Source organism: Botryllus schlosseri, chromosome 6 (assembly GCF_051294905.1).
Source record: "Botryllus schlosseri isolate E-star chromosome 6, Bs_hap1, whole genome shotgun sequence".
In the NCBI taxonomy this organism is placed as follows: domain Eukaryota; kingdom Metazoa; phylum Chordata; class Ascidiacea; order Stolidobranchia; family Styelidae; genus Botryllus; species Botryllus schlosseri.
The window spans coordinates 3,574,613-3,590,031 of NC_137241.1; the positions used below are offsets into that span (position 1 = coordinate 3,574,613).

Consider the following 15,419-nt stretch of genomic DNA (forward strand, 5'->3'; position numbering starts at 1 on the left):
AATTATATGCTCCTGGTTTCTAAGAATTAATTTATCCACGAGAATTATATAATTTCGATACTATTTTCCACTGCGGAATGCCGCAAACCTCAATTGGTCATGGGGTTGCATTTAGAACAAATGGTTGTTTAAATCACTTTGGTTAGAACATGTTTTACACAAAAGCCTTTAAAAAGATTGTGCTATTTTCAAGCTGTATGCACATTGTAACGTTTCGGCATTGTAACGGAGTGCGGTATGGTGACGCAACAATGCCGACAGGAATAATACGGCGCAGCTGAGGAGCTAGTCGGCACGAAAGTGAGAGTGTGAATGCTCATTGCTCAATCGCTTGCGCAACAATAACCAATACGCTTGTGTTTTGGCTGCTCCTCAGCTGCTCTCAGACGGTACTGTTGCGTCACAATACCAAACTCCGTGACAATGCATCGTTGGATGCTAATTTTGGGAGGTTCCAGGACCACGAGCAGAATAAAACTTATATTTTCGCAATCAGTACCGAGGTAGCTTTCGATTACCAATTTTATAAATTTTCGCGCTCGGCAAGTGTCGGTCAAAATTTACGGTGAAATTGCCTTTGGCGAAATGAAAAGTGTGACGTAGACCAATCGCAGTGAGATTTGTTTGTGTCCACACCATAAGGACACTATGCTGTATGCATAGTGCATACACTACACAGGCCAAGACGCAAACACCTATCCTTCCCAGCATTGAGTCATTTAATTATCACCAACTAAAACAGCGTGACATGTCGAGCAACATTCTCTAAATTCAGAATTCACAGCGCCACATGGTCCCTCTTACTGCCGCACGCCCTGCCCCAACACCACACAATCCCCGTACAAGCATTTGCGGTAGCAATCCCCTTTACTCCCTTTATTCCCCCTCTCAAGACTCGCGTAAACAGTGAACGCGGAATAACAGGTAAAGACGTATTACGAGCAGATGGAAAACCAGAAAATTTTGAGATTTACCAAATTAGATTAGAATCACTAAATTCTCAAAAACTTAGAAATCCATAGAATTTTACGAAAATCCTGAAGTTTGATCATAATTATAATGAGAGAATAAAATCTATACGGCAGCGCGAATGAAATAACCAACATTTCGCTGTAATTAGTTTATTCAGGCAGCTAAAATATCATAGTTATCAACTATGAGCCCATAAGCGCATGCAAGCTTTCACGAGCCGCTATCTTCAAACGTGCACTCCTCCGCCATACGCCAACCGGGCAGTTCGACTTTCGCGGACCGCGCGGCCATAGCGGCTTGTCTGGCAAGTTCGGACGGCATCCCGAACCCAATCGGAAATTTACAACTTCCCTCATCACTGCTGCTGCAGTCCTCACTTTTACAATCATCGCGCGCGTTTACCGGTCTCTCAAGTCGGCTTTTACGGCGCTTACGCGGCCGGTTCGGCAACGAGGCCTTGCGCGGGAACGTCAACAGGCCGTGCATCTCGCCTTGACCTAATAGATCGTTACTGTTAGGTAGCGCACAAGGCGCGGAGTCTACATTTTGATCGTCTTGGTAGGAATCAATACTGGCACTAACGGCATCGGGTTTCTGTATCATTTTTAGCTCGCTACTGCTCTCTAGCGAGCAAGGCCCGGTGTCTGCATTTTCATCTGTTTGGCGGGAATCAATACCGGCGGATTTCTGCACTATTTTCGGCACGTAATCAGGGAACAGTTTGCTTTTTCTGATCTCCCTTTGCTCCGCGGAGGTCTTCACGTGCAGAACCGATTTGAGTTCTTTCACGACGTGCCTGGTTTCCTCGATTCTTCTCCGTCGGTCATCGTCGTGTTCCGACATTTCCGTGCAATTCTCCCCTTGCTTTGCATCTTCTTTCTGCGTGACCGCTTCAAAGACCTTCAGCAAAAAAGGGTTGTTGCGAAAAGTCGCATGTTACCTTCATACATGCTAACGCCGAATGATAGAGTCTTAAGAGCTCAACACACCAAAGCAAAGCATGATTTGTAGGAGAAATCGCCCTGTACCACTTGTTCCCTAAGTGAGTCTGTCCTAGAATTTGTGTTGCGACATATCGAGAGGTCTATCAATATCAGATCAGCCTAAAAAGTATGTTTGCGATGAACAAAACCACTTTTTTGCTGGGAGTAGGAGAGTGCTAGGATTTTAATTCAATTCCCAAGTTTTTGCAAATTCGGTAATTGCAATTTAATTTGGTAAAGTTTATAATGTTGTAGTTGTCCAATAGGGGTGTTCAAAAATGACTTTTTCTCTCAAATGCTACTGGCTACTTGATAAAATTGTTAGGTTACCTAATTGAAGCCTGCACACCAAATTTGGTTCAATTCCAACCAGTAGCCGCATTGTTACAGAAGACAGATATTTATTCATTATAAAAAATGAATGAAAAAATATTCAATTTTTTATGTTCACCCCATGAAATTGTTTGGTTGTCTTTAGAGACGATGTTCACCAAATTTGACTCAATTCCTACCAGCGGAAGCGGAGTTATTGCCGTCGAAAAATTTGGATTTGAATAAAATAGTATTTACGGTGAGCACAAACATAATAAACAAGTCAAGAATTGGTCGTCGCAAATACTATTTTATTCAATTCCAAATATCTTCGACGGCAATAACTCTGCTTCAAGTGATCGGAATTTAGCCAAATTTGGTGAGCATCGTTTCTATAGATAACCTAACAATTTCATGGGGCGAACAGAAAATTTTGAATTTTTTTTCAATCATTTTCATATAATAAATAAAAAGCTTTCTTCTCCTGTAGCAATGCGGCTACTTGTTGGAATTGAACCAAACTTGGTGCACAGGCTTCAATTAGGTAGGTAACCTAACAATTTTATCAAGTAGCCAGTAGAATTTGAGAGAAAAATTCATTTTTGAACACCCCTATTGTCCAACTGTGATCAAAGCCAACCTGATCTTCAGTATACGGTTCATTTGGTAGTAACAGCGACGAGTCCACCACAGTCTCAACGTTCACGTTTGCGGATTTATCGGGAAGATCAGTGCTAACACATGATTGATTTTCGTCTCCACCTTCGGCCTCGGCGCACCGGACAACCTCGTCCACGCATTGCTTGCTGGCTTCAATGTGAACAAGGAGCTGAGGCATCAGGTTGTCTGAACATAAACGGAAATTACATATCGTCAATTCGAGCTGCGGTCGTTCTCCTTCTCATTCAGGATATCTTATAGATAGCTCTAAACCACGGATGGGAGCCTTTGTGTTTTTAACGTGGTGTGCATCACAATGTTGTGAGGGCATACGGAATAGTCTAGAATGATCACATGCATTTTTCTAACGAAATTTTGACTTAAATTTCTAAGACGGATTCCTGCAAAACATTATTATGGAATTGAGATAGAAACATGTTACTTCTGAAGCTATTAAGCCCAAAACTAGTTTTCTACATGTATAATAAGCCGTTTTGCTCTTTTCAGCTCCTTTTGTGATATTGCAATGCCAGAAGAGGTGCAAGAATATAGAATCGTCTTACAAGAATTTTATTTGATATATGGTAGCATATATCAAGACCACTTTTAAAAATTCAACATTTTAAAAATATATTCCACTGCATCTTATCAAATCACCCATTTGGGGTCTTTTTTGTGAAATATTAAACACAGAGTATTACAATTGACACTGCAGGTTACCCACGCCTGGTCTACACAGCGGTCATGCGATATAAGGGATCTGCTTTACCTGATATTTCAGCAATAGGCTTTTCATCCACAAAATCGTCTTCGCTTTGAACTGCACTAAAAGTTACCAATGCACATGAAACTGCAAGGAATTTTCAAAACAAACTATAGTTACATTTCAAGGGCGGCTCTGAGATGAACTTGTATGCTGTGAATTGCCTTGTAAGTTTGCGCGTGCGAACCTTGATTTGCCCTTTTAGAATTCTTAAATTTATCTGAAATGAAAAGTCACGTTTATAGATGCCTTGGTCGTAGTACTTACGGTATGTGCTACCTGCGTTGTGTGAAGCTGAAATGGTCTGCTGCATTTGATACACTCTTTTCAGATTTTCCAGCTCATGTGAACAAGTCACTGCCAATTGCTTCATGGAGTCAAATGGTGGCCCTAAAAAGGAGTGCTTAGTAAGCCAAGAGCTGCATATTACACCCATACACACGTTAACATATACAGTAGAGTTGTTCAAAAGCATCTTTTTAAAAAATTCTACAAGCTAGTTGCTAAAATTGCTAGATTGCCTAAAAAACACTGCACATCAAATTTGGCTGCCTTACGACCCGTATTGTAACAAATTTTGGATTGATTTAAAAAAATAAACATTTTTTTCAAATTTTCTGTCTATCATGTGAATTGTTACGTTGACTGAAACAATGATGCTTTTACAAACCTGAAGAAGCGAAGTTGGTTGAGTAGCATTATTCAAAGGCTGGAATTTCAGAATTTCCCACCATGAATACTTTCATAGTAAAGTTTTGAAATTTTTTTAAAAATGATTACTGAATTTTTTACTCTAAAGCTACATTTCTACGGGTCTGAAGGTGGGCAAATTTGATATGCAGCATTTTTTAGGAAATCTAACAATTTTATCGACGGGTTGACAAAATTTGAAAAAAGCTATTTTTGAACAACCCTAACATACGAACCTTCAATGCTGCCTGGTTTCATCGATAGGAACAGCTTCAAATACTCTGACTGTTGCATGCACATGAAGGTGGCAGTGTCTCGGAGTAATTGAAGGCACAAATTGTCCGTCGCGGAACAGATCTCCTCGTAGGAGGAGTTCTGAAATCAGATAAATTGTGGAATTTATGAAATACATAGGTTCATAGGTCAAGAGCTTGAGGCTACAACACATTCAAATCGGAATGCGCAATATTAAACGAGAAAATAAGTCTTTTTAGTTTTTCAGTGGGGCAGGATTATTATGGTTTCTTGTTCAAAATAATTATTGAATAGTATATTCATATTGTAATAAACCCGGAAATTTTCGGCTGACACTCGTCGGGGGTCATCATCAGCAACTAGTAGAGAATTGGAAAGAACATCGTATATCAACTATCGTATCACAAAATATGTAAACATCAGCACGAAATTTCGAATGAGAGAGCGTCCAATGCACTATTTTTAGGTGGTACACGAACTCCTTTTGTTGACAGAGTTTTGGTTGGTGTATTTCGATAAAAGTCGACTCCAAGGCACACAAATGGAAGTGTGAACGGCCCCTTCCAACGAAGCGAAATCTGTCGTCTCGATAATTATTCACACAAATCGGATTATATACAGTAACAGATGTTTGCCTTTCTTTCATGCTGGTGACGTCATATTTTGAAATACGATTGTGGATGTACAATGTTCTTTCTAATTCTCTACTAGTTGTTGACGATTACCCCTGACGAGTGTCAGCCAAAAATATTCGGGTTTATTTCAACATGAATATACTACTCAATTGTATATTGAAGTTCTGTACCTCCAAGAAGCTCTTCAAAATAATAATTTAGCATTTCTCTAGTAGTTTAGCAGCACTGCTTACCACGGGCTTGGAAAAATCGATTACCTAGTTGAGTATCATTCACTGTGACTTCAAAACAATATAAAATGACTTGGAAAGTTCAAATACGTACCTTTTATGCTAACACAAAGAATATATTTGCCAGTTCTATATCATATAAAAATTATTTATTTTTCCAACAATACCGTAAATATTTCACTACAGATTATTCACGACTCCACAGATATGTCATTTCCAGTACCGCGCCTAGCTTTGCAATACATGTTTCGTATGCTGCGATGCCATAATTCCAGTTGATAAATTAAGTCTCAGTGGCAAGGGGCATATAGTTTGAGTACCAGACGGAATCATCTTCCACTACTGAACTCGAATCATTGGAATCAATACTCGATTCACAATAGAATCACTCAGGTACTGGTGCTCAATTTTGCCCTGACCTATTTATACGACTATTAAATTACGAATTAGCAGTAGCTTAAGTAAATTTCATTCGGTCACTCAATCCCGATAAAACTGTATAGATTTGTTGACTGCAAACCTTATTAAAACAAATGCCCAGTTCTTCAACCGGAATTTGGCACAAAACGGAGGTAAATTTCGAATCCGGATGAGAAAGGTCCAGCAGCCGCAATGACGAGTCACGATGCGCAACAGTGATTTTCAGGCACGCTTGCAAAACCTGCCACCGCAATTTTGCGCATTGGCCCGCTATCTTTTGCTGGACTCTCTGCATGCGGGACATGGGCGTGTTTCCAGAAACCCTGTACAAAAACAGGTTTGGTTCAAGACAAGTAAAACTGTGTTTGTTGATTACTGCTGTACTAAGAGAAGACGATCACCCCTGACGAGTGTCAGCCGAAAATATTCGGGTTATTTCAATACGAATATACTATTCGGTGTATAAGAGAAGAATGTATATCACCCTGTATATTAATGACAGCGTGTCCCAACAATTGAGGACGGATTTTGATAAAAGTCGACCACAAGGCACCCAAATGAAATTGTGAACGGCATAGCTAAAAGCAGTACGTTGAGCTTAAGCGAGCTCTTCGCCTCGATTATTCGAAATTCCATGCCGGTGATGTCATATTTTGCGACAGGTTTGTTGATAAGGTATACAATGTTCTTTCTCTACTAATTCTCTACTAGTTGCTGACGATTACCCCTGACGAGCGTCAGCCAAAAATATTCGGTGTAATTCAATATGAATATACTAGTGAATTGTATATTTAAGTTATGTAGGCCTACATCTTCGCCTGTATTTAGTCATTAATTTGCAAAATGAACTACTCACAGTGTGTATCCCAATGAAGCAATTTCCATTTCTTGAATAAATCTCAAGCATTTCTTTACCAGTGAACTCAGGTCTTCATTTGCTTTTAAGTAGCACTCCACAGTAGCTGTGTGCTTACTTCTCTTCTGGATTACACTTGCTACCTTCGATGATGAAATTTTATGCTGTTAAATTCAATCCGTGCAATTTGTGGAATTTCATAATGCAAAGTTAAACTGTGTATTGTAAGCTAGGCCATTTGAAACAAAATACTACATGCAGGCATATTATTGGATAAAAAATACGATGGAGCTGCAGGCCCACAAAAGGATTGAAAATTGTGTTTAACTAGAAAACACTCCTCTGAGATTAGCACACTAGTCATGAATTGAAACTACGGAAATCACATAGAGCCTATTAAGAATACCCAAGTATTAAGTACCTACCCAGTACCCACTACTACCAACATCACTGAATGAATTTCAACATTCATATTCTGGTTAAATATTACAAGTAATGCGTGTCAGTGTTGAATTAGCATCTAGTTTCAAATACCGGTACAATCAATGGCAGTTGGCATGGATCTTGTCAAGGTAGTAAACAACTAGTATTAGTAGCCTACTATGAAATAAGGTTATCAAAAGATGACAACATAAAGCAAGTTAGACAATAGTATATTACCAGACTTGGACAACTAAAAATTTTCAGCTTTTCTGAATTAGATTACAATTAGAGCTACACAGTTTTCTTCAAATTGGATTAGAATTAGAGCTCCTTAATTTTTTTCAAATTAGATTAGAATTAGAGCTGCAGAGTTTTCTCCAAATTGGATTAGAATTAGAATTAGAGCTCCTCAATTTTTTTCAAATTAGATTAGAATTAGAGCTACACAGATTCTTCCAAATTAGATTAGAATTAGAGCTACCGTAAACCGGGGTAACTTTGGACTTAAGGGTAACTTTGGACACTAAGCAGTAAAAGATTTAAATGGTTATTGATGGAAAAGGGTTGCCGCTGGATGTCCAATTCTTTTTCATGTGGCAACAGTACCACAAGTAGTCTCAATAGAAGGTGGATTCATTTCACTACCAGATAAACTTGACCCAACATTGATAAATTAATGGCGGGGGTCAGAGTTGGATCAATTACATTATTTCAGTTCAATTACAATTACAATTACAATTACTTTCATGCATGTTTCAATTACATTACAATTACTCCATGATAAAAATATCAAATTACAATTACAATTACAATTACTCCTTGCATGCTTCAATTACATTACAATTACAATTACAATTGCTGCTGTTGAACATGTAATTGAATATTCATAAATTCAACCGTGCTCCTTGACAACCGTAGCGTCGTATTTAACAACAATTCAAGTCTAGTTCAGATTGTGTGGTAATAAATGCGTTTATGTGCGTACATAGTATGCTATGTGAGATGTCATTGTGACGTAATATAAGCGTGTTTTGTATGCTCGGTAATTATGGCTCACGTAATTGAAATGTAAAATGTTATTTACCTAATTTCCTATGGGTTAGGATTAAGCATAGGGTGCAGTGTGTCGTTAAAAAAGATTTATAATATATGCACGTGTTGGATTTGCGTATATAGTATATAATTAAAGAAATAATATTATTTTTATCGAGGGACGTAGGAAGTAGGATGAGGAGTAAAAACAAAACCGTGCTTTGTCAGAAAAGACGTTATATAATATCCAGTGGTCTGGTTAGTTAGCCAGACGAAGTAACGATGCAGCATCGTGATCTGAAATCGTATTGTAGATTGCCAACCCACGGATAGATGCGCAAGATGTGAGTCACGGATGAATGAACCGACAAACGTACTGCAGAGCCGGCTAAAAGCAGCAAACTTTGTAGTCCTAGAGCTGGCGATCCATGCGTCCAAATTTGATGCATCTGGTCTTTATCGTAAGCTATTGATGTACTAATTCCGAAAATACAAAATAAAATCTCGTCAGGGCAATGTAACTGCTCCAAAATAGCCGTTTAAGGCCGACTGTTCTGAAAAGTGAGAGCGCTGCAGCAGCATGACCACAACAATTACCAATTACGCCCAGCGATTGTTCAGAACAATGCCGATTCCCAGACTTTCACGACTATTTTGGGATGGTACCATTGCCTGGAAATATACTTTTATTGCGGAATCAGTGCGACACTAGCTTTCGATTAGGACCATACATATCAAATTTCGACGCTTGGATCGCCAGCTATGGGACTATCAATTCTGCTGCTTTTAGCCGGCTCAGCAGTACGCTTCTCGGCGTATTCAATCGTGAGTCACGTGTGGCGAATCCATCCGTTGGTTAGTAATCTAAAAATTGTATACAATGGCAGCCGAGGCCAGCATAGCAGTAAAAATTAAAAAAATTCGCCCGCAAGGGCGCAGTCAAGGGCTTCCGCGAATGGATCCACCAAATTCCTTGTCGACATTTAAAGAGAATGCATTATATAAGTTAATTATTTTATGTTGTGCTTGTCAGGTCTCAATAGCAATTTAATGTAATTGAAATTGTAATTGAGCAAAATTTTTGTCAAATTACAATTACAATTACAATTACACAAAATAAAAATGCTTCAATTACAATTAAATTACAATTACATTGAAAAATGTAATTAATTACATTCAATTACAATTACAAATTACAATTGATCCAACTCTGGCGGGGGTCAATTTCATCAAAATTAATGGCCATTAAACTTCTTACAACCAAACATAGTTAGCATGTGATTCATAGATTCAAAACTTGGCAGCAGATACCTCTAAGTAGTCTTAATCCATGGCAAAAATCTCAGTGGGCTCACCCTTAGATCAATACAAGAAAATGTGGTGTCCAAAGTTACACCGTCAAATTTTATCAGAACGGGGTAACTTTGGACAGGGTAAAATGTCATATTTAGAGCTCTGGAAAGTGGCTGCTTCATCTGCGTCAAAGTCTATGGTCAACTATATTCCTTATTACCGGCCTGATGGCTTTTCAAAATGGAATGAGAATTAGAATAATAAATTAGTTTGCCAAAATATGAAAAAAATGGGTAGGCAATGAGCTGAGGGATTGCAATCGGGTGTAAGCTACTTCAAAAACTTATCACATACTCCTAAAGATACGCCTGCTGAATATGGGATATCGTAAATTACGACAAATATATCCATCAGAGGAGTTAGGAAAGGGAAAGTCTATCTTTTAAAGAACAGTAATATATTTGAAATCGGGAATAAATCACGTTAACATGTTTAACGTTTGCTGTCAATTGCTGACACTGCCAGTGGGATATCCCTTATCACCATACGTTATTTATAAGTCCCAATTGGCGAAGGCATGAGGGAAAATTGAGATAAGAGATGAATAAGGGCCCATTAGCCTTCACAAACTACCTAATTTTTTTTTTTTTTTGGGGGGGGGGATTAGGTAAATGTCATGCAATAGGCCAGACATATACTATTTTGTTTCAGTTTTTGTCACTGCTCTCATCAAATCTTACCAAATAAGCCTCATTTACGAGGTTTCATAAACAATTGAGTGTAAAGGCATACAAAAAACTACATTGTCCAAAGTTACCCCACATGCAGGGATAACTTTGGACACGGATAATTTACGAAAATAAGGTACTTATTCATGACCATGAAGATTTTGGATTAGGTAATTCTAATCTATGCTCCATGACCCCTAAAAAACAAAAGACTTGCCTCCCCTGCACCCCAGCATTTCCGAGATACAAAGCGGGATTGTTGAAAATTGTCCAAAGTTACCCCGGTTTACGGTACACATCTTTTTCCAAATTAGACTAAAAGTAGAATTAGAGCTGCACAGTTTATTTTCTACCATGGCTATTATTCGTCACACAATAACTACTGTGACGCTACGTTGAAGCAATGCGATGGCGGCTTGGCACTCGATTTCCCTGCACGAGACCGATATTCTTGAACTCGCTGCAAAATGCCTCAGACAAAGAGGCATTTTCAGGAAAACAATAAGTTGGTTAGAATTAAAATTAGGACATAGGAATATTTAGCAAATTAGACTAGAATTAGAATTAGAGCATAAGAACAATTGACAAACTAGATTAGAATTAGATTACTTGCATTTCGCTCTAATTTAGTGAAATTAGACAACTAGAATTATCTAGTTGTCCAAGCCTGTATACTACTCTATCTAAAACAGAGGTCTCAAACACGCGGCCCGCGGGCCGCATGCGGCCCGCCAGAGCATTTTGTGCGGCCCGCGACTACATTTTAGATTTTTATTAATTTGACAATATATAAGTGTCACATATATCTTTTCAGGTTATAAAGTTAATATTCCCTCTTAAATTGCTCCGAAAGCCTGAAACTATTCATCAAACTTCAGTATCACATCAATTGCAAACGTTGCCGCAGTGGAATATTCACTATTTCGCCACATTTCCAATTCATGATGACAAGACCTGACCCTTAGACGATTCGTGACTGAAATTTGTGAGTTGGACTTGGACGTGACCTTTTTTAGAATTACTCAGACTCGGGCTAACTCGATGGCAAAATGAAAATGACTCAAGTGGACTCGGAATACCGTGAATTTGTTAGAACCATGGACGCAACAAACTAGTCCCGTACAAGGGGGATAGTAATAGATCAGAAGGTCGCAGCTTGGTATTTCGCTAAGCAAGTAGTTTTGGCAACCATTGGCAATCTGTTAAGTTACATCTTTGGTCGCTAAACCATGTTATTAGGGTCACTCAAAGGTACCGATAGTACCGTAGTGGTACGCTCCAACGATGTAACAACAATGGGTCGTTCGGCGTTCCGACATTTCAACCACTAGGACACATTCATCAATATCTTTATATTATATTTATATTTTTTCTGCTCCTATTATTGAAGATATTTGGCCCTTGAGATTAATAGCCTACTTATCAGAAGTATACCCGAATCCTGGATTGGAATTACAATGCTCAACCTAAAAATGTTTTGATATCAGATCAGTCTCTATTATCAATCTGTTAAATTCAAAATATTCATAGCAGCTGCAAAATTATAACCCGATAGCTTTTATGATGGCATCATACGTTTGTTCGTCCATATGGTGTCTATATCTTATAATTAATATATATTATGTTTAATCGTTGAGTTGAGTACAACAACACTTCTATTCAAATAGTTATAAATGTGATGATTCTTTTCGGGTCAGGCCTAAATTAATACAAGAGTAAATCACATTTTGACGATGTGTGTTTATACTGTCAGTCTGCTGGATCGGCTCACTTTCAATAGGACAATTCATTCCCGCCAAATAATGCCTACTTGGAAAGACATAGAATACCTCTATAAATGATGCGGCCCGCGGCGTCGTCAAAACTGGAAAACTGGCCCGCAAGCACATTTGAGTTTGAGACCTCTGATCTAAAAGGTAACATACCAATGCATTCATAAGAATTCCGGCAGGGACGAGGTATAATGGTATCCGATACGGAGTAGGAATCCTTGTGAAAATAACAGCACAACACATAGCAAGACATGATTGTGTAAGTCTGAAATTAAAATTGCAATCGAAAACATAATGTGTTACGTACAAATAGGGAAATAAATTCACCTACAAATTTGCTTTTGTATTCTTTGCTATATCTGGGATATCACTGAATGATTGCGGATCTATATTGACAGTGATGAAATCCAGATCCTCTTCTGTGAGTAGAGATGAGTTGATGATAGCATTAAAAACCTTTCTATCAGAAGTTTGCTTCATCTGTAATAAGATTGATAATGTTATTGATCAAAATGTTACCAGGACTATGAGTCGTGAGAATTTTCAAGTTTCAATTAAATTCTCTTCCAGAACTCCGATAATATAATAGCACTATTCAAGTTTCTCAAGTATTTGATTGCTGAAAATTGAAATCGAGATTCTGCCCCACTGGACTGGGGGATATGAGAATATCCAACTTCGGGCGGAGATAATAAAGTTGGATTAGCAATAAAGTTGATCACATCGCATGAAGTTAGTGTCAATCTCTTGATTTAAACCGCAACTAGTTATCTATAAAAACTGCGTACCATTCCTACCACAAATATTTCCTATAATGACCGTGTCGATTCGCCTTTGGTAATGGCTTCACCAAACAATCAACGAATGATGCACCCACCATTGCAGAACGATATCAATATTCTATAAACCGTTTCTTAGCTGTACCGTACTAATTGGACACGACTTTCATTTCGCGATGATGATAATTCTACCTATTACTGTGGCAGTATCGTTATCAGCAGGCTGTTGTTTCATTTAACAAATTGACAACTGACAACTTATAGCGCGTTTTCGCATTATGATGCAACAGATACCGCCACTTGATTGAGAACTCGGGACATCTCAGCTAACCAACTTTTTCCGACTTTATGCGTCGCGATTAGTATTATTTAATCACACGATTAGCATTGTTCGGGATCAGCTAACTTTATTATCTCCGCCCTTAATTTTGTCTACATTCCAGAAAGTGACATTGTAAGTGCATGCCCACACACGACACACGCAGTCAGACCTATTCAGAAAATACATTAAATAAAAATAATCAAAAGAACATCAGCGTAAGTGGGAAAGTAAAATCATAATGCTTCATATGCAAGACCATCCGAGTTTGGTAATATGAGTATAGAATATAATAATATGAATGAAGTAGGGTCACCACACGTCTTCTTACAAGAGGATTTGTCCTCTTTTTTCGATGAATTGTAAGTGTCTTCACAGGACGCCTAAATGTACTCTTTTTGGGGACTTTGACAGTCTCTTTTTTCGAAGAAGTGTTAAAACGCGCTCAAAAACTGGAGACTCCGATGTAGCGAACGCTAAAAATACGGCGCGAGTTTTTGAAAAGTGTCCTCTTTTTCGGGTCTCAAAATACGGTAACCCTAGAATAAAGAATCCACTCACATTCGATTGATTGATTTAAATACTTCACATGCTTTAACAGGGAAATTCATTCATCCATCCATTGATCTTGAAATTATTACAACCCATAATAATTCAAGCAAAATCCAATCCATACATTGTGTATTGTTATACATTCATCGATATACCTAAACATACGTCAAAACATATAATAAATAAACCAAACGCGACAGCTGACAGCCGACTCAGAGATGCCACTGAGATATTTCGGAAAAACCCAGATTTGGACCTTGAAAAAACCCAGAAAAACCCAGATTCTCTATTTCACTCAAAATTATGTGATATAGCTGTAAAACAGTTACTGAGAGTCATCAATGACAGTTATACGGACATAGAAGAAGTTTTAGCCCTTGATATTGAAATCCCAATGGTTTATTTCCATACTATAATATGCATGTTGCTCAGTTAAATGAGCAAATCCATCGAAATATGATGTTTTCCTCTTGACACATTGCTACCAGGCATTCGATATGGGAGGTCAATACGTATATAGTTTATTATATATTCGTAATGTTAGTAACAATGCTAATCCCCATGTATCGTGAGGATGATTGTAGGGTAGTTCTATAGAGACTGCGAGCTGACCAGATAGATTGAAAATAGCTTTTGATTCATTAACCCGGGGACAAACACTTTTATCTGGGATGGTTAGTCGAAAAAGAAACTACCAAATCATGAGATTAAGAATACATTTGCATTTCACACACCCCTCACACTACACTCTGAATAACTGGCCCGGTTGCCCTAAATGTCTCTCTTCGAGTGTCCCTGTATAAAGTGAATATACTCTGATGTCAGCGTGGTAAATTAGTTAGATCAACAATTGGTCTTTCCATGTGCATAAATTGCATACGTTACAGCAGTTACATACTATTTACTGACACACAACAAATTTGTTGTAGCGCTACCGGTAGCATTCAAGTCCTAAATCAAAGTTGCACTGTGAACATGACTTTCTGCGACCTAGTAGTCAGTATTCAATGAATGCTCTATCGCATATCGCCAAGACCCCTCATTTTAATAGTAAATGGGTCTCTTTGGACTCTGCCGTTTCAATCACAGTGGAATCCGTCGACATTAAAAGATCTTACTAATTTAATAATCAATTTTGCGCCGTAAAATTGACCTGACAATGTTCATTTTCACTACATGACTTCATGTTATGGATTGCGTGCAGTCATCCGAAACGGTCTTCACGGGCGTTTTGAAAACATACCGAGCCATATATATTATCGAGATGTATATTTATGGGCATTCGAGAAAAATGGCCAGAACCAACAGCGTGTACTTTGAGAACACGCTGGTGCCAAATAGTGGGTGTCAAAAAAGTGGTCATCATAATAGCCAGGCATTCAAAATAGCTAGTTAGGGTAGGGGTTACGATCAGCCTTCATCGTCCGCGCGTCGGCATTCTTGCATTCGATATTTGCACAGAGCACATACGTGGGCATGGGGATGGGCATGGTCACCTTTGATCCAATTTACTTGCGTCTCCAATTTACCTCTGTCCCAATTTACGCGTATCCTCTGTAGGTGTTCACTAGCATTTTGAAAGTATGTAGCCTATAGAATACCACGTTTTTATAAGGAAAAAATAACTATTCTTACAGCCCCGAGGATATAAATATCAACTCACCCTCATCATTTTTATAGACATTTTCATAAAGTCAATTGAAGATTGCGATATAATGAAAAGATAGGAGGGTGCCTAAACGATT

The 15,419-nt window shown here is 38.3% G+C and overlaps 1 protein-coding gene across 2 annotated transcripts; it reads right to left on the minus strand.

Annotated features, from left to right (window-relative positions):
• Positions 1–848: 848 nt before the first annotated feature.
• LOC145440337 (vezatin-like) lies at positions 849–13,864 on the minus strand. Of its 2 annotated transcripts, XM_080317907.1 has the most exons (11): positions 13,684–13,864; positions 12,356–12,504; positions 12,174–12,289; positions 6,777–6,915; positions 6,021–6,243; positions 4,617–4,755; positions 3,970–4,080; positions 3,811–3,910; positions 3,697–3,752; positions 2,908–3,113; positions 849–1,872 (listed from the first exon to the last, which is right to left on the minus strand). In XM_080317907.1, the coding sequence occupies exons 2-11, from the start codon at positions 12,502–12,504 to the stop codon at positions 1,183–1,185; spliced, it is 1,929 nt and encodes a 642-aa protein (XP_080174033.1). In that variant the 5' UTR covers positions 13,684–13,864; the 3' UTR covers positions 849–1,182. The 2 variants fall into 2 exon arrangements, with proteins under 2 accessions (XP_080174033.1, XP_080174034.1); XM_080317908.1 differs by lacking the exon at positions 13,684–13,864 and having other exon boundaries at positions 12,352–12,484.
• Between the last annotated feature and the right edge of the window lie 1,555 nt (positions 13,865–15,419).

Excerpts from the sequence above, each read along its gene's own strand:
- LOC145440337 (XM_080317907.1), bottom strand. The coding sequence starts at position 12,504 with ATGAAGCAAACTTCTGATAGAAAGGTTTTTAATGCTATCATCAACTCA. Across the intron at positions 6,244-6,776 it reads GCTTCATTGGGATACACACT|GGTTTCTGGAAACACGCCCA; the intron begins GTGAGTAGTTCA and ends GTTTTTGTACAG. Across the intron at positions 4,756-6,020 it reads TGGGCATTTGTTTTAATAAG|AACTCCTCCTACGAGGAGAT; the intron begins GTTTGCAGTCAA and ends ATCTGATTTCAG.